This window comes from Mus pahari, chromosome 16 (assembly GCF_900095145.1).
Source record: "Mus pahari chromosome 16, PAHARI_EIJ_v1.1, whole genome shotgun sequence".
NCBI classification, from domain to species: Eukaryota; Metazoa; Chordata; class Mammalia; order Rodentia; family Muridae; genus Mus; species Mus pahari.
In genome coordinates this window covers 58,027,119-58,050,216 of record NC_034605.1, presented here as the reverse complement: position 1 = coordinate 58,050,216, position 23,098 = coordinate 58,027,119, and the positions used below count along the sequence as shown (strand labels likewise).

The following is a 23,098-nucleotide window of genomic DNA, read 5'->3' as shown; positions in this document are numbered from 1 at the left end:
CAGACAGGCTGAGGCTAGGGTGGAAAAGTACGAAGTTCAGGAGAAGACGAAGGAAAGCACTTGAAAGGCTCAGGTTCACCAACCTCAAGACGAGTTGGTTTGGCCAGCTCTACCTGTTGTGTCAAGTCTGGACCCGTGTTCAGGGCTGTGACTCAGTCCTAAGCTTCCTAGGGAAACCCTATAATGTATTCAACAAGAGGCAACTCCATCTTTCTGTAACCCAGAAAGGCCTTATGCATCCAATTTATTGCTAACTTAGAAAAAGGACTCGAAGCTGCCACGCCTTTACTCGCTGCACTCCGGAGGCAGAGGCAGCAGATCTCAAGTTCAAGGCCAGCCTGGTCTACGGAGTGATTTCCAGTTCAGCCAGGGCTACACAGTGAAAACTATTGTGAAAAATAAAACAAAAAAGGGCTTTAAGATGGAATGGTGGGGGCTGGTGAGATGGCTCAGCAGGTAAGAACACCTGACTGCTCTTCCGAAGGTCCTGAGTTCAAATCCCAGCAACCACATGGTGGCTCACAGCCATCTGTAACAAGATCTGGCACCCTCTTCTGGAGTGTCTGAAGACAGCTACAGTGTAATTACATAAATAAATAAATCTTAAAAAAAAAAGATGGAATGGTGGCCAGGCAGTGGTGGCACACGCCTTTAATCCCAGCAAGCACTTGGGAGGCAGAGGCAGGTGGGTTTCTGAGTTCAAAGCCAGCCTGGTCTACAGAGTGAGTCCCAGGACAGCCAGGGCTATACAAAGAAACAAATAAGGCAACTGCTAACTTATTCAGGATCAGAAACACTGAAAAGCTAGGTGTTTATGTAAAAAGGGTTAATACTTCCTGTTTAAGCAAAAGGAAGTGTATTACAACCATTTCCAGTTATTGGTGTGAGGATGTAGGCTCAACTAGGGTTCCACCTTTGCCTCTGCTTTCCCTCTTAATCCTGAGTCTTCAAACTTGTCTTTGAAGATTTCAGAATCCCCAACCTTGTCCCATTCTTGCCTTCCAAGCAACTGGGAAGCTGCTACAGGAGGAAGACTAGTTTGAAGTTAGCCTGAACTGTCCAGAGAAACTGATGCAAAAATAGAACTCAAAGTGCTGGTCTCATTTCTCTAACTCCTCAAAATACCCTGAGTGGTAGAGGACTGCTGTGAAGCCACACTCAGTAGAGAGAGAGAAAGGATGGATATTTAGGCACAGCCCGTTCACCTGGGAGGAATCCCAGTGCTTAGAGGGCCCAGACTGTTTCCTGCTCTTATCCTAAACCAGTCAGCTCCCTGTCTTGTTAAGCTACGTTTCCCCAGAGACAATAAAAACACAGGGCAAGGGCCGTAAGAGTAAAGTTAAACTTTACTTTACAGTAATTTTCTCTATATACAAAGAATTACAGTACATGTTTATGGGGACTCCCAGCACAGGGTTCCCCTCTTTTTCACTAGGTTCACTTCCAGCTGACAACCGGTTGGGGGCGAGAGAACACAGTGACAGACCTTTGTTGAACCCTTTTCCCCATTTAAAAAATATAGATAGCTTTCTAATCGGTTTTCTTTGCCGAGACCTAGAAAGCTGCTTTCCCACGAGCTCCTAGATGCTGTACTCACCCAGCCTCCACACTCACCTACATACACACACGGCGGCACTACCACAACCTGGAGACCACCTTGTTCTGCCCAACCTAGAAACAATGCCAACACCTCAGTTTCTGCTCTGCTTCCAGTCTGCCTCTGCCAAGCTGCACTAAGCTCCCAGGAGCAACTCCTAGGGCCTCTCATAGACTTATGTTCTTAAAGTCACAGGAAGGCTGTTATAGGGGAAGAACCACAAAAGAGTTTAATGCGTTTTGCTTATACTGGTCAGGAAACATCTCTTTTGAGGCTGTAGTTGTCTAACAAAGCTCTTCCAAAGTTCTTAACACTGCCCTTATTCTTCATGAGCAATTGAGATGCTGCCATGAGAGGGGAAGAGGTAGAGAAGCAGAAGGTAATGGCTACCCCATGTCCACAGTTCTCTTCTGACCTTTCCTAGGCAGGATGGACAGATAAAAAAGCTATGGCCAAGGCAATACTAGCCCTAAGAAACTCGGTGGCCATCACCTGGACACAGGATCTCTTCCTCCTCTGGACTGACTGAAGCTCCAAGGTTGGGCTGGCAGACACTACTGACTCTGCCTGCTTCCCTCTTAAGAGCTGAAAGGAACCTATGTAAACTCTCTTCCCAACAGGAACCTAGGTTTCTCCTGTCACCACTCCCTCAACCCTTGGCAGTGCTTATTTATACCATGAGATTAGCACCATCATTACATTGTTTTGTGTACAAAGCAATTTTTATTTCAATTTACACTATAGCAACTTCTGTACTGACCTAGGAAGCTCAACTGAGAGTGAACTGGGCACAGTCAATCCAAGCTCCTGTAGTGGCCACCTAGGTCTAAATGAGTTGGGATAACGAACATGAATAGCTCCATTTTAACAGCAGTAAATTCCTGCGCCACTCCTGCCCTGTGGTCTAGGAGGTGAAAACAATGGGCCTCTTCTCATCCAATGATGAACTCCAAGGGGATGACAGTATCTAGACTTGGAGGGCAGATGTGTACATCAAATTGAATGCTCTCCTGAGAGCCCTCAATAGACAACTTACACATCCTTCCTGTCAGTTCTGGAACAACACACCAGTGTCCAGCGTTCGTGAACTCACAGTGCAGGGCCACAAAGGCTCACTACTGTACTTCAAGCCCAGACTGTAGTGTGGGGTAGAGAATAAGTACCAAAGATGCATTATTGGTTTTTTTTTTTTTAAAAAAAAAAAAAAGCCTGACATAGTGACTTTAAAATAATCTCAAACTCAGTAATTTTTAGGGAAGCAGACATCTAACAATACTTTGGGGGTGGTGGTGGTGGTGGTAAATGATGGCTACCATCTATTAAAATGGGTTGCCTGCAGCAGGAAGAATAATTAAGTCTTGAATGCAAATTGAACCATTCCCTTATATTCCCTCCCCTACAACTAAACAAGAGAATTATTAGTTATTACCTGTGAACATTTCTGCCTTTGGCTTGTTCTTGGAAACTACATCCGGGGAGCTGTCTCAAGTGCAGACTCTGGTCATCCAAAATTTAAGCACTCAGCCAAATGCCAATGCCAAAATAACCACCCATTTCTCTGCTGCCAATTCACACCCTTGAAGCCAAGGTTATTACAGGGTTCAAAGGCAGTCCAGAAGGAACTGCAAGGGTCTCCGTCCCAATACTTGTGTTACTAAGGTATAGTAACCAGTGCCCAGTTCTGACACTATCCTTACGATGCTGACAGTGAGGTTCCACTGAGTCTCTCAGTGGCAACAGAAAGGACAGAGGGACTTGTTCCTCACCTGCATCCCCCAATCCCTCCCTGCTCCACACCAAGTACACAGCACAGAAGATGTTTCCCAGCAGGTCTGGAAAGGCAGGCTCCAAAAGAATGGTGGTGAATGGAAATATCAAAACAAAAGACAAGTGGCCAATTGTGCGCCCACCTCACTCCCTCCTGTCCCGTGAGACACCTCTGGACAGCAGTCAGAGCCAATTGTGCGCCCACCTCACTCCCTCCTGTCCTGTGAGACACCTCTCGGCAGCAGTCGGAGCCAATTACCTACTCGGCCTATTGTAGAGAAGCTAGGTCAGGGCCAAGCGTCTTCACTTAAAGTTTTTACATAGTCTGCACCCCCCACCCCCCCGCTTCACAGTTTATTTCATGAAACAGCTACGGTAATGGAACACACAGCACAGTGAAAGCAGACTGACAGTGCAGTGCAGGTAACTTTCTGATCACAACTACAGATGACAGACAGGAGAGCAAAGGGCACAGGACGGGCACCAAGCAAACCTATTCACACAACCTAAGAAATGAGGGACGGAGGGAAGGGAGGGAAGAAGGAAGAAAGGAGGGAGGCGTCTACTAGCTGCAGGTATATATGTATATTCTCACGCATGATAAATAGGTAATATAGTGAACTTTAATGTCCTGGGTGAATTTCTTTAAAAATATTTTCTTCATGGTTTAAAATTTTTTAAAAAGAAAATAAGACGCTTTTTCTCTTCCTTTTCAACAAAGAGCTTCTTCACTCTGACGATGTGGGAAGAGAGGATGAAAGGGGACTAGGCAGGTGTATTCAGAGAGGAGATTCTGAAGTTTCAGGGAAGTGCAGGGATTAGGTCCCCAAACTCGGGAGCAGCCCTGCCCCAGCCTCATGCCTCTGCCTGAGTTCAAGGGTCTCAATTCCAGAGACAGACTTTGGGAAATAAAAGCAGATCCTCAATTTTTTATATAAAGCGCAAATGCTAATATAACCACTGTTCTTTCCTCGAGAAGAGATGGAAGCTAACCTAAACAGGAACTTAGGGAGGAGGACACTGGGGAAAATACAGACTCCTGTTGAGGGTGTAAAAGCTGTAACTGAGTCAGAAAGGCCAAAAGATGCTGTCTGTATGCTAAAGATGCTAAGTTGGCAAAGCTGACAGGTAAACAAACACATGATCTGAGAACAAAGGGCAGGTGGGTATGGTACAACTAGCCAAACAGCACTTCCTGTCGGTAGTTTGTGAGCTGGGGAAATGGTAGGGCAAGGTAGCACCAACAGATTCCCAGCCCTTGGGCCCCAGCTCAGGCAGCAGTAACAGATAATCAGCAGTTATGAGGAGTCATTGCTTAGATCGGACATTGCTCCAAACACCACGTCTCTCCAGTCTTGGGGAAGGGTTTTGGCTTGCCACTGAGCTAAGTTACCAGGCATGTGATCTCTATTACAGAGAGCACAGCCATTTGCAGGGAAGTGGAGAGTTTCCTCTCTCTTCAGGTAGGAGTTCTCCTCTCATGTAGGAGGGCACAAGACCAGGAAAGAATTTCCTTAGAATTTGACACTCATCTTGAAGGTGGTGTGTCTTGCTTGGAGCTTGCCAGAAATTCCCTATGTCCACTGCCCGAGATTGAAATCTGAAAGCACCTGAGTGTTTGAGGAAATGAGGATGGGGGTTCTTGTGAGAGGATTATTGGTAGAAAAGATAGGTAAGCTTGCCAATCGACCTTGTCCACTTCTGGGACACTACATTCTCAGAGAACATTTCCCTCTAACCAGATGCCCCTCCAAGGACAAATCTTCAAACAAGGACACAGAGACTGCAGCGGCTTCCCCAGCCAACAGCCTACCTTAGCCTTGATGTAGTACCCTTCCATTTACAGAAGAGCTTTGTGGGCACACACATGCACATAAATGCATGCATGTTCCAACCAGGAGATGTATGTTCTATATAACCACACTCTGGGCCACAAAACAAAAACAAAAAACATCCCCCAAACAGCAACAACAAAAAAACAAAAACAAAACCCCCCAAAACATTAACAAACCATTTGAAAACAGAACTGGAAACCCATGGCCTACAAGTACTTTGTTGTTCCCTGGTCAAAAGTCCTTGAAATCTGGGGACCCAAGCAGGCAAGTTAGGCTCATTGGGATCAAGCCTTATGTAATTCTGTCTCACAATAATGACTGGCCCCCTGCCCTTGCACATATCAATATTCAGGAAATTGCCAATGATATGAATGAACACCAGGTTCTCTAAAAGATTTTACAGGTTTCTCAATGGGACACGGTTCAGCTAGGGAAATAGCCTTGAGAGCCCCTACACTTTCCAACTTGACCAGTGGAATTGAATTCCATGCTTGATTCCAGAGTGGACTTTTTATTTTAAGCTGACCGTATGTAAAAGTTAGGAGAAAGAGACTCAAGTCTGTCTGTCTCCGTGACTGGGGCCCGATGACCTCCCATACATGGTTCATGACCACAAGTCCCCACGGGCTAATGTCACGAGAGTTCTGAGTGTCGAGATACAAGGAAAGAAGAACGGTGAAGTGTTGGGAATATGTTTGTTTTTCAACAAAGAAAAAGAAACGAAGATTTCCCTCCCCAAATGGTACCCTGGGGACAGCTTGTCTTGTGACATTTACTGTATTATTTCTTTTCTGAATCTGCACATTTGCGACTAGAAGGAGCCTGGTTAAGAGCTTGAATTGCATTTTCTGGTTTGGAGTCTTGCCCTCTTCCAAGAGACCAGCAAGTTTGTGCCAGAGTTTGTGTGCCCCCAGCAGACCAGCAAGCCTGGGCTAGTGTTTGTCCAGCCACTATAGGCCAAAGCCCTGCCCCTGGTGAGGCTTTTCCCAGGCCCCAGGGACTCTGTTCTGTGGTTGTCAACTTCTTTTCTTCATTGGGGAGGGAAGCTGAGATCTTCCCAAGAGACCTGAAGGACTGCCCACTCTTGGCAGCGAGTCCTCTAGAGAGCTGTCTCACCTGTTTAACCAGGCCCGGTGCTGGGCTCGGAGGCCCTGGGCTCTGCTCAGCCCCCGCAGGGGTTCTTCCTGAGGCTTGAGCCGCTGATTCATATAAAAAAGCCTTGGCCGAAGGTGGAGAAAGAAATCTGGCATGGGTGAGAGATTTAACAGCTTGCCAAGGGTGTTCTGAAGGAGCTGCTGCTTTTCCAGCGGGCTGGAGGGACTCGGATATGCTGCTCTTCTCTGTAGATCGTGGCATATGCCCCAGACCTTTGCTGGATGGCCATGAGCTTGACTCCAGCATTGCTGTCTTGTCATCAGCCTGCGGGGTGACTTCCTGAGGAGAAGCAGCCCGCTCCTTCTGTCGAGGAGTTAGGTCTATGAGATCCATCACCACAGCAGGTCTGTGCTTTGATTGGGTGTTCTGGTCCACAGGCCTCAGGGCTTTCTCTTTAGCTACCAGAGACTGGACCACAGCTGATAGCACTTTCTCAGGAGGTGGAAGTCTCTGGGTCAAAGAGGCATGGGACTTGTCTGGGGGCCTGTCAGAAATCTGGGGTTTGGGACTGTTGGTGGTTAGCAGCCTGTCTGGTGATGAAAGTCTCAGGCTAGTGGAGGCTGGGGTTCTCTCCACTGCCTGCGACTTTGGGCTGACAGCACCTATGGATTTATCCAGCCTTGACTCAGACATTCTTAGAGGCCTTTCCAGTGGCAGGGAGCTGACTGAAGGTGATGATGAGCTTGGCCTGGTCATTGGAGAGGCTCTGTCAGGTGGCTGAGGTCTTGGTCCTTCTTTAGCAGGTGGCCTGTCCTGTGGTCTCTGGCTGGATACCAAGGACTGGGATTTGGTCCCTGACCCAGCAAGGTCTCTGATCCTATCTAAAAGATGGGAACTAGAGTCAGTTCTCTCAGGTGGCCTCTGACAAGTCCCGGTTAGCGCTTTTTTGGAGAGTGGCAGCATCTGGGTGGCATCAGTAGGTGGCTGATCAGACTTCTTGGGCCCCTGAGTAGCCATCTCTGATGACTGCTCTTTTGGCTGAGTGCTGGGGCTTGGAGGACTCGTTGCTGTGGGAGGCACATACTCACGGATCTCCCCGGGTTCCAGAGGGTTGGGCCCACAGGGATCATGTTCAGTACAAGACAGACGCCCATCGAGCTTGGAAATGAAAAGCATCCCTTCTCGATGTTGCTTGCAAAAGGAGCTTGGGCACATCTCACAGAAGGAGGCTGCTTCCTTCCCACACACGTCACACTGGTGCCAAGGACACTCCCACTTCCCTGAAAACAAGAGTGAAGAAAAGCTTAGGGAAAATAGATGCATGTAAGATGAGCCATGGCTCTGAGACTGGTGCACAGCAGTGGCTGCAAAGCCTCCTTCACACTGCCACGTTCTTCAGAGTTGGTGCCACTCACCTGCCATTACTCCTTCCCCAGAATTTCAGCTTCCTCTTCTGCACAAAACAATATATAAAATAACAGCAAAGAATCAAGGTTGAGTAACTAAACACAAGCTAAACACAAGCAAGAGACTATTTCTAGCTAGAAGGGCTGTACAGTAGAAAACCAACCAAAAAACCCCAACAATCCTCTAAAGATGAAACAATTATCAATATTTCCACATTTGTTTGCAAATTCTGTTTGTCCTAGAAGAGGTTTTTTAAATTTAGTTTGTTTTTGTGTGATTTGAGACAGGGTCTCACCATGGAGCCAGGGTTGTCTGCACCTACAGTTCTCAGTGTTTGACCATACCGCTTTAAATAGTTAACTCAAAGAGGAACATTCCAGCCTTAGCCTTTTAACATATTTGCTTATTTTGTCTTAAACAGAAATAGAATATATACAGATGCAAAAATAATAAGGGAAGCCGACTCACCTTTGCTGAATTTTAAGTCTTGAAACCAGCACAGAACTTTATCTGCATTGTCCATGTAGAATGAGGGAAAACCTAGAACTATGGAACCTTGCACCTAGTCCCCATGAACAATAGCATGTAATGTCCCCATCTCCAAGTGAATACGGTAGGCTTCACTGATGAAACTCATCAGGGCTGTGCCAGTCACACCCTGTGCCAGGTGACACTCTAAGTGAGTCCCTATTTCTCCTTCCTGGTTCTGACACTTCAGTGTAATGGCCTTGCCCACATCTTACTTGGCTTTCTGTTATATCACGACACCAGATTATACAAACTGAAAGAAAACCAACTCATAAACACACTCCCCTGACTTCTACGCTAAAGCTCGCTCTACAATTTAGAAGCAGGCATTAGTATAATGTTTAATAACCTCCCTCTAAAAAAGCCACGCAGACACCTCTTCTCGGTCTTTCACAACAGCCAGCATGTCCAAACAGCTAAAATCCTAACATCCAAGTCACTGCCCACAGGACACAAAGTCCTGGGTATCTATCTCATCCGCCTGAGCAGCTTTGTCTGGTGTTAAACTGACACAATTACTTTACTCACAAAGAAAAAGTCCACTGAAGGTAGGACACCTGAATTCTCTAAGATGCCTCACTGTTTTTCAGTGTAGCTCTTTGAACTATTCTCAACAAGTCATTAGCCAAAGCTTCACGTGAACTGCCCCACGAACAGACATATACAGAACAGAAAACCAATCTTTATGGGTGGCTGGATAGGTAAAATAAGGTAAATGGAAATAAAAGTTTCTGTTTCTATATAAGCTGGGATTTTAAGCCTTTGATTTCACTCACTGCCAAATAAGAATATGGAGCAGAGCTCTCAATGTAAGCATGTGCTTATACACAGCATGTGCTTTCCGAGTGACACAACTGGCAGGCATCAGATTCTGAAAACCCTGACAGAGAAGGAGTGCTCTGAATGGACTGAAGCACCAACCTGCTGGTCGCTTGGTCAGATTGAGACAGTCTGCATGGTAGACTTTAGGGCAGCCTGGCTTCTTGCAGGAGACGAGCTGACCAGCATCCCCACAGCTGAAACACTCATCCTCTCTTTCCTTGGTGACTTCGCCCTGGCTCCTGCGCTTCCCATGTGGCTTCCTCTTGAATTTCCTTGACTTTTCTTCTGTGACAATGGGTTGATTCTGGAGGTCAGATATTGAATAGTCAACACCCTGAGTTCAGGTATGTAACTTTAAATAGATTAACCATCCTATCAACCTGAGTCTCTTGTTTGGAATAAGACAATACTCAAGAGACTGCTATGAAGGTAAAAAGGCAGGAAGACACAATGACTCATCGAATGCCCAATTCATGTCGGCATTAATGGGGCTGAAAAGATCATTCAGCAGCTAACAGCAACTGCTGCTCTTTCAGAGGAACCAGGTATGATTTGGAGAACCTGTACAGCAGCTCACAATTGTCTGTAACTCCAATTCCAGGAGATTGGATACCCTCTACTAGCCGCTATTTCACTGACATTCACATACACGTAATGTTGCAGCCTCTGTTCCAATTGCTGAAGACACACATATCATATACATGTAATAGAATAAAAATGTAAAATATCTATACTATATTAACTTTCTTGTACTGTTCAAACTGTCAGCTTTGGAAGGCTTTTATTTGGCGCTATCACTGTGATATTGCCCATCACTGTCTAAGTGTTGCTTTGATCAAAAAAATTTCCTTTTGTTTTTTGAGACAGGGTCTCTTTTATGTAGCCCTGGCTACCCAGGTATTTGCTATGCTGACCAGGTTGTCCTTGAACTCAAAGAGATCCACCTGCCTCTCACAAGTGCTAGCTAGGATTAAAGGTATGCATGACAATGCCCAGCTTTTTCCTTTAAAAACAAACAAACCCATCTACTTATTGTGTGCATGTGTCTGTATATGGGCACAAATGTATGTATGTATGTGTGTGAAGGTCAGAGGATAACATGAAAGATTCTGTTCCCAATTTTCATCTTTAGAGCTTTGGAGACAAAATGCAGGTTCATCAGGCTGGAAACTGATTCCCTTTCCTACTAAGCCAAAGTGCTGGCTTTTATTATTTTGCTATCTTTTGAGCTAAGGTCTTGTATATAATCCAGACTGGCCTTGAAATTGCAATTCAGCCTGCCTCAACTTCTCCAGTGCTAGGTTTATATGAATACCACATCCACTTACTTAACACTTTTGTATAATAGTCTTGAAACTGGAATGAAACAATAGAAAAACACTTTATTAGTATTAAAAGCCACCCACTATGTAACCTTCTCTGGTGTGTATGTAACTACAGATTTCTTTCTTTTTTTTTTTTTTGGTAGCCCTGGCTGTCCTGGAACTCACTTTGTAGACCAGGCTGGCCTCGAACTCAGAAATCCGCCTGCCTCTGCCTCCCAAGTGCTGGGATTAAAGGCGTGTGCCACCACGCCCGGCGTAACTACAGATTTCTATGTGGACAAGCATGATTATTAGTTTATTCAACAAACCTTCACTAAACACTTCATTAGGAAAACACAAGATTATTTCACACTTTTGGTTTTCAACAAGACATCTTTAGGTCAAATTAGATTAATGTCTACAACTTCCCATAAGGCCTTTGTCTAGTCAGCAACAAGGTTCATTAAAAAACCCCTACTACTCTGATGGGATACAACAATCTCAACTTCTTTGTTCTTTTTTTTTTTTTTGGTTTTGTTTTTTTCAAGACAGGGTTTCTCTGTGTAGCCCTGGCTGTCCTGGAACTCACTCTGTAGACCAGGCCTGCCTCTGCCTCCCAAGTGCTGCGATTAAAGGCGTGTGCCACCACGCCCGGCTATGATCTCAACTTCTAAACTGTGCTGTGATACTTTATTCTCACAGTTTCATACATGAAATGTCATTTTACAACGACTTGACCCTATTAACTGTGAGATAAATTCCATTATTATTATAACATGCATTATTATTATAACATGGGAAATACAGCACCAACTAGCAATCTATTAAGAAACCTAATGTAATGTAGAAGATTTTCCTAACTTAATAAGGTAAAATATTAATGGATATTATTCATTTTCATAGATTTTGCTGAAAACAATGAGATCCCTATTGGTTCCTATGTATTTTTCACTCTTTAATATTGAACTTCACAGACATGATAGGAAACACCCAGTTGGAGTCACTGTGTAAACTTCTTTGTACCAACTTTAAATTTCAGAACCACTGTTAGAATGAGAGCCCGCTGGTAGAATGCTAGACCGTGGCAGGTACACTTAAACAATCACCAAAGACTGATGTTAAGCCGTACATGGAAGTTTACTCTTTTAAATTGCAGAACCAAGAAGCAAGACAGTCAGAGAGGCTAGCTAGCCTGGCCTACAGAGAAAGTACAGGCCATCCAGTCTACATGGCAAGACCCTGTCTCAAAAGAAAAGGAAAAAGAAAGCACACCAGGACAAAATCACGTAATAGTAAGAAAAACGTGAAATAGTATTAAAGAAAAGCAGGATAAGATAATCTAGGCATGGTGGGATACTCCTTTAATCCCAGAATTGGAGAGACAGAGGCATGTTTGGAAGGTTGAGGACAGGTTAGTCTACAGGACCAGGATAGCAAGAGCTATACAGTGAGACCAGGTCTCCAATGAATGCAGAAAAGGAAACCACAAGGAGTAAGAAAAATGACTCAGCAATTAAAGGCTCATGTCTCTCATCCTGATGCTCACACGATTTCCGTACAAGTCTTTACCCTATACATGCACTCAAACGTGTGTTGTATGCACTCAAATGAATCTGGTGGGGGAGAATAAATCTTCAGTGAGAAACATATGTCACCAGGCGATGGTGGGGGCCATGGCACATGCACTACCAGCACTTTGGAGGCAGACGCAGGTGGATCTCTGTAGGTTCAAAGTCAACCTTGTTTACAAAGTGAGTGTTTTGAGAGCCAAGTCTACACAGAGAAACTCTGTTTCAAAAAAGCCCCAAACCAACCAACCAAAGAAAACTCAGACAGGTATGGGAGTGGATACCTGTAATCCCAGCATGTAAGGGGTAAGAGCAAGAGGACAGGCTCATGTTCAAGAAAAGAAAAAGAAAAAAAGGACACACACACACACATATATGGGGGATCTAAATCGCTTACCAGAAGGTACGAATGAGTGAACTGAGACCAGGAGGTAACCTGCTTTGTAGGTTTGTATGTTATAGTCTGAGCTTCATCATTTGGGGGTGCTAGAAGAATCCTATTGTACACACACTGCAGTAACACCAACAAGCTCATGAGCATACTCATTAAACTGTCAGTGGCACTGCTGATAACCAAAGAAATAGCTTCTTACAATGCAGAGTCATCCCTAGTACCGTACCTACCATTGCTCCTAGTATAAAATTTTAGAAAAGCGGTACCTTTGGCCTCACACCCAGGAAGCCACTGCAGTTGGGCGCTCCACATTTACAGACGGTTTTTCCATTCCCAAGACACTCTAGGTTGTAATTGAAGGTAAGTTCAGTGCCTGTATAAGAGACCACAGAAATATTAACATATACGGTTATACTACTACTTAATTATTTATATGTGACATTAGCTACTAATAATTTTATTTCATTTTTTTGCTGTCCTGGCTATCCTGAAACTCACTCTGTAGACAAGGCTGACCTTGAACTCAGAGATCTTCCTGCTTCCTCTAAAGCAAGATGGGATTAAAGGTGTACAATACCATAGCCGGTTAAGAGTATATATTTTTTAGATTGATTGATTGATTTATTATATGTAAGTACACTGTAGCTGTCTTCAGACACTCCAGAAGAGGGTGCCAGATCTTGTTACGGATGGTTGTGAACAACCATGTGGTTGCTGGGATTTGAACTCAGGACCTTCAGATGCAATTAGTGCTCTTAACTGCTGAGCCATCTCTCTAGCCCTTAAGAATATTTTTAAGAGAACACAAATTGAAGTCTGTTATTAATTAGCTAACTTAATAGAAATTTCAGCAGCTTAATATTTAAAATGACCCTTGCCATTTATTACTTCTTTCATTTTTTTTATCTGTTTTTTCAATTATTTAAATTCAAACTACACTAACTCACTAACAAAAATAAAGGGACAGCTTGATGGTAGGACATCAGCTGGGGCACACCTGTGATCGCAGCGCTCTGCAGAGTGTGACCTTATCTTAAGACAACAAAGCAAACCAGGTCTGAAGAGACGCCTCACTGGCTAAGCAGGTGCCACTTAGGACAAAGGCCCTGCGTCTGAATCATGAAAATCCACAGGATACCTGAGGAGTGGAGACTGAGAATCCTGGGGGCAGGAAGCTTAGTGTCAGCAACAGAAAAGCGAACAAAGAAATCCTATCTCATAACAAGATAAAGGCACCAGCTGACCTCTGATCTCATGCTCAGTGTGGCAAGGGTGGGCTCCATCTCCCTCTATCAGAGTGCATACAAGCAAATTTAAAGAACACCTGCCAGTTATGTGTGCTGGGGAATATACCTTATCTGGACACATTCAAGGAAAGAGGCATTTTACTACAAAGCCATACTATCAAGAGAATAAGAGTACACATTGGTGATAACTGCCCATCATGACATAATCAGATTAGGTGATCTGAACTTGTGGTGGCTTCATACATTCATAGACAGTGTCATGTGTAGATCAGGGATGCCTGAAACCAGCTGAGGAACTTTGTGTGCCTGAGGCCAAATATTCCATTTTATAAATGGAGAAATAATATAAATCGACTGAAAGAATACAACACAATACCCACAGCAGTAAGTAAAAGGTAAAGATCACAATAGAAGACTTGCCTAATATGTGAGAAACCCTGGGTTTATCCCTAGCATCTCCAAAACTAGAAAAAAAAAATGCAGACTGACACTTTTTTTAATTTAAAAATTTACAATATTGCCCACATCTTTAAACCCAGCATAGAAGAGAGGCACCACAGACCTCTGAGTTCAAGGGCAGCTGGTCTATATAGTACATTTCAGGCCAGCCAGTGCTACACAGTGAGATCTTGTCTTAATCGAAACACCACCAACTACCCAAAGAATAACAGAGAGCTGGAGAGAATGTGGTTAAGAGTATTTACTGCTCTTTAAGAGGACCTGAATTCAGTTCCCGGCACCAATATCTAGCAGATCACATAACTTTAACTAGCAGTTCTAGCTCTGGTGTCCCCTTCTGCACTCCATTGGCAACCACACACACACACACACACACACACACACTTATACACATATGCATAAATTTAAAAAAAATGTAAAAAAACAATACAACAATAAACTGCCAAAGCTAGTCTACAATCATAGCCCTTGCGCAAAATTCTCTTTGAAAAATCATGTACTTTCTATACATTTAAAAAGTATGACATGCTGGGCGTGGTGGCACATGCCTTTAATCCCAGCACTCGGGAGGCAGAGGCAGGCAGATCTGAGTTCGAGGCCAGCAAGGTCTACAGAGTTCCAGGACAGCCAGGGCTACACAGAGAAACCCTGTCTCGCAAAACCAAAAACAACAAAAAAAAGTATGACACAAGTGATCACAGAGTGATCACATTCAAACATTAGGCCCAATTAAATGCCCACTTCCACGTACCTTGTTTTTCGGTTGTTGTCATACAATAAAAATGTGACAGATAGAATAGTATCAAACTAGTACTCAAGTCAAGTTTAGTCCAAATTTAGCATCTCACACTTGCTGGGCTAAATCATTTGACTCCTACATTCTTACAGAAAATGACCATGATAAAAGAAATCCCAGTACTGTCAAAACCACCAGTTCTTAGTGGCTTTATAAATAACTCTGGAGGCCGCTGACAAGTTCAGGGGTACCATGCTTTTCTAGTATATACAAAGGCCTCAGGTTGACTCCCGACCCCATGACTTGAAAGATATGGAGATGGGGGTGCTGGAGATAGCAGTTAAGAGCACAGGCTGGCTTCCACAGTCTTTGAGTTCAATTCCCAGCAACCACATGGCAGCTCACAACTGTCTACAACTCCAGTTCCAGGGAATCTGACAACAACGCACATAAAATAAAAATAAATTATTTAAGGACAAATTATTATTTTTTTTTTAATTTTTTTTAAAGATTTATTTATTTATTATATGTAAGTACACTGTAGCTGTCTTCAGACACTCCAGAAGAGGGCATCAGATCTTGTTACGGATGGTTGTTAGCCACCATGTGGTTGCTGGGATTTGAACTTCGGACGTTCTGAAGAGCAGTCGGGCGCTCTTACCTACTGAGCCATCTCACCAGCCCAAGGACAAATTATTTAAGGACAAAAGAGCAGAATGGGGGGGGGGAAGAGAGGAGTATTCTTAAGAAAAAGAAAAGGTATGTGAATGGGTAATAGAAGATTCTTTGGTTTATACAGTGCGTTTATGGCAAATGTGGAAGGCAAGATGAAAGAGGAGACTGGAGAAGCTACAAGTAGGCCAATTTTGGGGTACTTAATATTGTTAATCTCTGCACTCAGAAAGCATAAGCTATGAATTCAAGGCCAGCCTGGTCTAAATAGTGAATTCTAGTCCAGCCATGGCTACATAGTGAGACTCTATCTAAAATTAAAATAAAAGAAAGACTGCCAGGTGTGGTGGCACACAGGAAGAAGAGGCAGGCAGATCTCTGTGAGTTTAAGGCCAGCCTGGTCTACAAAGTGAGTCTAGGACAGCCAGGGCTGTTACACAGAGGAAAGAAAAAAAAAAACTTAGAGGCCTAGGAAATTTTTATCCTGACAGCCATTATGGTAAATAAAAGAAGCTTGTTACAAAAGAACTACTATTTGATTTTATTTATATGACATTCGTTCAAAGCCAGGCACAGTGCTTTAATTCCAGCAGAGGCAGGTGGAGTTCACAGCTAGTCTGGCTTACACAAAGAGAAAACCAAACCCTGAAACTGGAGCTAGAGAGATGGTTCGGTGGTGGTGGTAACAGCACTGGCTCCTCTTCCACAGGACTGGGGTGTAAGTCCCAGCACCCACAGGGCAGCTCACAACTGCCTGTAATTAGATCTGACACCCTAAAACAGACATATATACACAGGCAAACCACCAATGTTCATAAAATAAAAGAAATGTTCAAGTACCACAGGCAGTTTCTCTCTCTCTTTTTCTTTTTTGTTTTTGTTTTTTTGTTGTTGTTGTTGTTTTTTTTCGAGACAGGGTTTCTCTGTGTAGCCCTTGCTGTCCTGGAACTTACTCTGTAAACCAGGCTGGCCTCGAACTCAGAAGTTCACCTGCCTCTGCCTCCCAAGTGCTGGGATTAAAGGTGTGCACCAATACACCAAGACCACTTGGAAAGTCTTTACATGTCTATGTATTGTTGGGAACTAGGAGATCTTTCTGAGTGAATGACAGAAGATATTTTGATGGTAAATTAAGAACTTGGAAGTCCAGGTCTCAGCCGCAGAATCTTTAAACGATTCTTACCTGCTTTAATGTCACTCAAAGCAAAAAGACCAACGCGGGTATCTCCATTCACCGACCACTTCTGTGTCTCACAGTTAGGCTGGCAGCAGTGGTTCATGAAGCGAGCATAGTTCCCTTTAGGACCAGCATCAATGATTCGATCCTAGAATTCCCAAGAAAAGCTGCTTATCAGACTTCCTGAGACATCTGCTATATCGAAAATTAGACTATATTCTCTCTCCTAAGATGAAGAGGGTACTTTTAAAATCAAAAATTTTCACCCATAGAGCAGTAAATATCAGCACCAATTCCATTTGGAAGGTCATGCTTAAGACATACTCAAGAGGATACTAATCTACGCAGGTCTAACAATATGCTGTGACAAGCTAACCTGGGGACTCTAATGCACACTGAAGTTCATGAACCATGGCCCCAGAGAAGCAACAGCTTATTCCATTTCCCAATTTAAAATGTTTCCAGATCAGGGAAACATGAAAAATTATCTAATTAAGTTAAAATACTTATACTAACTCCTTACCCCAGACAACCATCAGAATGTCTTACAGTAAGAATTCATAGTTTCTAGAGTACAACCTAAGAAATATCTCCAAGGTAACAGCCAGGAGAGAAGGGTTAGTACAGGCATAATGGTGCACAATGTAAGGCCAGCTTCTGAGAATACTAAGGCAGGACAATGGCAACTAGCAGGCCAGCTGAGAAAACTTAATAAGGTTCTGATTGAAATTCAACTATAATGACCTAAGCTAGAGTAACTAACAGGTAATATCAAAGCATAAAATAACAAAGCAAACTGAGAGAATATAGATAAGTAAAACAGGCTGAAGAAGTAGCTCAGTTGTACAATGTATACAATAGTGTATACAGATTACTAGGTTCAATTTTCCTATAGGGAAGGGACAACTTCAAAGTTATTATATAAAATTTTTTTACTGGAATCTAATACTCAAGCAGAAAGAAGAGCATACATAAGAAACAGGCACATTAGAAATTTTCTTCCAAGATATAACTCCAATGATCACTAAAATAGAACATTAAAAAAACCAACAGCCAGGCAGTGGTGGCACATGCCTTTGATCCCAGCACTTGGGAGGCAGAGGTAGGTGGATTTCGGAGTTCAAGGCCAGCCTGGTCTACAGAGTGAGTTCCAGGACAGCCAGGGCTACACAGAGAAACCCTGTCTTGAAAAACCAAACCAAACCAAACCAAACCAAAACAAAAACCCAACAACACTGGAATGACATGATTTCTTGATTTTTTTTTTCATTTTAGATCACAGTTCTCAAAAATCATCAAGCCCCACAGATATTTAATCACATTATAACAGTAGCAAAATCATGATTATGAAACAGCAACGAAAATTATTTTATGGCCGAGGGTTACCACAACATGAGAAACTGTATTAAAAGGCTGCAGGATAAAGGTTGAGAACCAGTGCTATACATGATCACAATGACACAATAATTAAATGTTAACAGGTTAGTTCTCCAGTGTATAAAATAAAGGTAGAGCAACTGTTAACTCTTGTGGTCTTTTCATTTATTTTCATGGAATAATAAATAATTCTAGCTTATATTAGAGCACTCAAAAAGAATACCCAGAACAGCCTCATTGTCCTGTTGTTATGAGTGAAGAACCAACCCGACTCTCTCCAGAACCAGAACTCAAGAAAGCCCTTGCTAATGCCGGCGAACGGCAGGGCTCAGGCTGGTCCGCGAGGCCTTACTTACTTTATCTAGCGTGAGCATATAGAAATTAGTGATGTCGTGCTCTTGTGCATAACGGATTCGAGCTCTGCACTCTTCTTCATCTATTAGCTCACCCACATATTCATTCACAAATTCTCCCTAGAATTAGAAATTGCTCGTAAGTTAATAGTAAAAGAATTCTGCTGCTTACATGTACATCTTTTATTTTAAAAATAAATATGGATAATTCTCCCAAAGAAAATTATGTACTTTTTACTATTTATGCTGCCTTAATCACTTGATGAAGTAAATCACCTCCTCCTCCCACCAGCAGAAAGCCCCAGGATGCAAGCAGCAGCTGCACCAGACCTGAGCCTGAAGAGTAATGATAAAGAAAGAGTCAGCGGGTGGGCTGTCTGAGGCCTAGAGGAAGCCTCTCAACAGTCTCTTCCTTCTGGGAGCTCTGCTGCTTACTTCCCTCCTACTTTTCACACACCCCCCCCCCNCCCCATGTGAATAGTACAACTATACTGGCATTCACAAAATAATCCAAGACTTCATCTTAATCTTGGGTGAAAACAAGATCATGTATTTGATAAATAACTAAATAGACCAGGCTATATTCATTGTGTTTCCTAGAAATCTCAACAAAATTCTTTAGAAATTATAAAGAGGTTTACTTACTAAACTGTTAAATAAGACTTATTTTTCATCCATTTGTTAAACTTCAGCAGCCTCGTAACTATCCTTGGAAAAGCCTGTACCTACATTCCTGGGCACGACTTACTTACTTCCTAAACAACTTTCTCAAAATTCTAGTTAAAAATTCCATTAAAATAGTAAGACTATAACTATCTCTTTTTCCTCATCTTCACTACTGTCTGAGGAATTTCCACAAAAGAGTAAATAATCTCACAACACCTCTATAACTTTGCTTGTCCCTTTATGTAGTAAGTATGATCACTGTGAGGACATTCTCAAGTCCCTGCACTCTGGTGCTCACTATAATTCCTTACTATGTGTCCTTTGTTATATTTCCTCATACCGTCTCAAGACAAACCAGCTTATTTATTTATTTATTTGTTTAATGTATGCGAGTACACTACTGTAGCTGTACACATGTTTGTAAGCCTTCATGTGGTAGTTGGAAATAGAATTTTTAGGACCTCTGCTCACTGCGGCCCAAAGATTTATTTATTATTATACATAAATACACTGTACTATAGCTGACTTCAGACACACCAGATCTCATTAAGGGTGTTTGTGAACCACCATGTGGTTGCTGGGATTTTAACTCAGGACCTCTGGAAGAGCAATCAGTGCTCTTACCTGCTGAGACATCTCACCAGCCCGGAACCAGTTTTATCATGCAATTAAAACAAACAAACAAACAAAACCTCATAAGGTTTTATTTACCTTTTTAATATCAGTTTTTGTTCGGAGACCCCAGCCCCTTTGTAATGTGCGGAAAATTTCAACATCAGGATACTGGCGTTTGCTGAAGCACTGGTTCTGACAGCGCACTCCAGCAGGACACACTGTGGGGTGGCACTCATAGAGCAGCATCCGGTTGATGCACTCTGAGTCTATCCCGCAGGGGTTCTCATCAGTAGCTTTACAGTTGCAACGGGGAATTTCTGACAAATCTGCAGTGAAGATCTGTACCCTGCCAATAGGCCGGTTCACCTGAAGAGGCACACAGACATCATATAAGACACGTCAACATAAATCAATTCAGGATCTTTAACAGACAAGTATCCCTTCCCTTTAGTTATTTGACACACGTTATATGACTGAAGAAATCAAGATCCAGGGAGTCCATGCAATAATAGTGCCAGAGTTGATACATGAATTGTAAATTTCAAACCAGGTGTGCTGGTATATGCCTTTAATCCCAGCTAATGGAAAAAAAAAAAAAAAAATCAAAAGTTAAAGGCAAGCTCAGACAACTGAGATGCCAATTTCCCAATTTAAAAGGATAGGAGAGTGTAATTTAGTTGTAGAATTCTTGACTACAAACTCTAGTACTAGGGAACAAATCAATTTCAAAGTTGCTAAGCCAAAAGAATTTTAAACCAGGTTTTAAAAAAGAAAATCCAGAGTCTGACAAAAGATGATGCAATATAAGCTAATATATACAAATAACCACTTTGGGGGTTGGGGGAGTGGGAATCAATTATATACAGTGGAACCATTCAGTAGGTAAAGAGCTTGCTGCCAGGTCTGAAAAGGAGAGGACTGACTACCATAATTGTGTCAGCAATGCCAATCAAGTACTTTGGAAGAGCAGTCCCTGTTCTTAACCACTGAGCGATCTCACCAGCCCCTGCTCTCAACTCTTAAAGGAAAGTTGTTTACACTTAGAATTTTTCCCATGAGCAAAGAAACAAAGGGAGCTTGGACAGTGTTACTCTAACACACAGCCTCCAAGATGTGTCCTCTCACCTTTATATGTTTGTAAGGTGGCGGCTTCTTGTCATTCTTCCGATCTTCCTGCAGCTGTCTTAGTTCTTTTTGAGCTTTTAACTCTTCAAATCTTGCTGCAGCTTCCTGAAGAGCTGAGAAAACAAAATAAAATTGGTTAAATAAATATAAAATACAAACTACCATCATCAGAAAAAATAAAACCCTTTGCTTCCAGAAGTGCGATTTCACAGAGAATGTTGACAACTATACTCCTGATAACTTCTTTCCTTGTACATTCTCTAGGCAGCCTGCTCTACTCTCCTAACACTTACTCACTCTGTAAATATCACTATGGCTTCTAACCACAAGCAGATCTTTATATGTAAATTGACCACGTGCGGTCAAAATTCTTAAAAGATTGCAATGTCTAAAAAAATAAAAATAAAATAAAAAACTTTAAGACTAGTTTTTCTCAACTTAAACATTCAATTTGTTGTTCTTCATCCTCGATAAACTGACAATTCTAATCTTCTGTTCTTTTCTTTTTGTCACTTTTCTCTATGCTGTTCTTCTTAAAAGAAATTCTCGGGGCTGGTGAGATGGCTCAGTGGGTAAGAGCACCCGACTGCTCTTCCGAAGGTCTGGATTTCAAATCCCAGCACCACATGGTGGCTCACAACCATCTGTAACATGATCTGACACCCTCTTCTGGAGTGTCTGAAGATAGCTACAGTGTACTAACATATAATAAATAAATAAATCTTTAAAAAAAAAAAAAAAGGGCAACGTTAAAAAAAATAATAATAAAATAAAAAAAAATTCTCTCCTTTGTCCCATAATGAATCTCTCATGATTCCTACCCACATACTACCTGGAATTCCTATTCCACAGAACTAAATAAACCATCTAATTCACTATCTTTCCAGATATAGGCTCGCATGTTAGAAGTTACACTGAGATCTTGTCCCATATGAGAAGAAAGATATTGAAATTTCAGTCTAATTGCCAGAGCCAAAAACCTTCCTACATCATTCACTGAGAAACACAAGAGACTTTAGCAGGCTCAGACAGGCCTTTCCTAACTCTCTCTCCTCTTCTACTTTTAATGACAGCCAGTTTTGCACAAAGATGGTAGTGTTGTAGTTGCTGATTATCTGGGATGACACGACTCAACATTCAAGTTCCTATAGTATTAATATCGATCTTCCAGGTTTCCCCATAAACACCATACAGCAAATAGGGACCTAAGAACATGGTTTAAACAGATCACGTGCTAGCTTAATGTTGTGTTCTAAACTAGAGAGTATTGCTCCAGAATCACCTCACTAAGTAAGCACTAGTTCTTTAAGTTAATTTTCTCCTAATCTTGTAAACAAATTCTTAAGCTTCAATATCCATTTAACAAGAAATACATTGCTTTGAAAGAACAATGGTAGGAAGAAGGTACTTTTCACTGAGGGAACACCAAGTACCTCACAGATTTACTTTGTCCAGTAAGTTATTCAGAGCCTCTTTACTTAGTTATATCTGAAGAGAAAGGCTCAAAGTGGTGCTCCCTGCCTGCTAAAAGGTGAAGCTAATACGAGGGGACGCATCATAGCCTCAGCAGACCTTGTTGTCTGCAATGTTACACCAGTTTATATTTCCCTGCAAGTTTAATTGCTTTTACACCTTTTGTTTTTGTTTTTGTTTTTTTTAAAAAAGGAAACCCTCCTCATGGTAGTGTGAGAGTTAACACTGAGATAGTAGGATTATGAAGTAACTTCTCCGCAAAAGCAAGAGTGCTCGCAAATATGATGTTGCCAGGTCAGAATCCTGATGACACAGCACTACAAGCATTCTATTTTATTTACTTAACTTTTTTTTTTTTTTTTTTTTTTTTTTTGAGACAAGGTCTCTCTAAAGACTCAATAGGTACACCATGCTATCCTTGAACTCACAGAGACCTGTGAGCTTCTGCCTCCAGAGAGCTGGGATTAAAGTGGAGTGCAACCACACCTGACCTTAATTAATTTTAGGAGGTAGGGTCTTGCTACACAATAGCAGAAACTGGTCTCAAATTTGTGATCCTTCTTCTTCATACTCCTAAGAACTGGAATTACAAGTATGTATCAGCATAGATACACAAATGGGGAATCAATCCATGACCTTACAAGGTGCCAGTCAAGCCGTGTACCATTCAATTATATCTGACACGTGGCTTCTTTTTCCTTTGAGACAGAGTCTCACTGTATAGCAAAAATCACCATGGAACTCACTATGCAATCAAGTTATCCTTGAGCCAGCAATTCTTTTGTCTTAGCCTTGAGTGCTGGGATTACAAGTAAGCACTTTAGACATCCTAGGCCATTATAGAAACTCGAACACAGCACACATAGCTATAGAAGTCTCTA

General features: G+C 42.4%; 1 protein-coding gene across 13 annotated transcripts in view; it reads right to left on the bottom strand.

The window, feature by feature from the left end:
* Positions 1 to 1,328: 1,328 nt before the first annotated feature.
* The window catches only part of Nsd1 (nuclear receptor binding SET domain protein 1), a 105,395-nt gene continuing 83,625 nt past the window's right edge, over positions 1,329 to 23,098 (bottom strand). For 12 of the 13 annotated variants that reach the window (XM_029547473.1, XM_029547470.1, XM_029547474.1 and 9 more), the window contains 7 exons: positions 20,745 to 20,857; positions 19,716 to 19,985; positions 18,342 to 18,458; positions 16,615 to 16,756; positions 12,584 to 12,690; positions 9,151 to 9,355; positions 1,329 to 7,574 (listed from right to left, as the gene is read on the bottom strand). In XM_029547473.1, the coding sequence (XP_029403333.1) occupies positions 5,980 to 7,574; positions 9,151 to 9,355; positions 12,584 to 12,690; positions 16,615 to 16,756; positions 18,342 to 18,458; positions 19,716 to 19,985; positions 20,745 to 20,857 (2,549 nt within the window). In that variant the 3' untranslated portion in view covers positions 1,329 to 5,979. Of the gene's footprint in view, positions 7,575 to 7,709; positions 7,748 to 9,150; positions 9,356 to 12,583; positions 12,691 to 16,614; positions 16,757 to 18,341; positions 18,459 to 19,715; positions 19,986 to 20,744; positions 20,858 to 23,098 lie in introns of all 13 variants that reach the window. The other variant, XM_029547481.1, reaches the window with a different exon arrangement.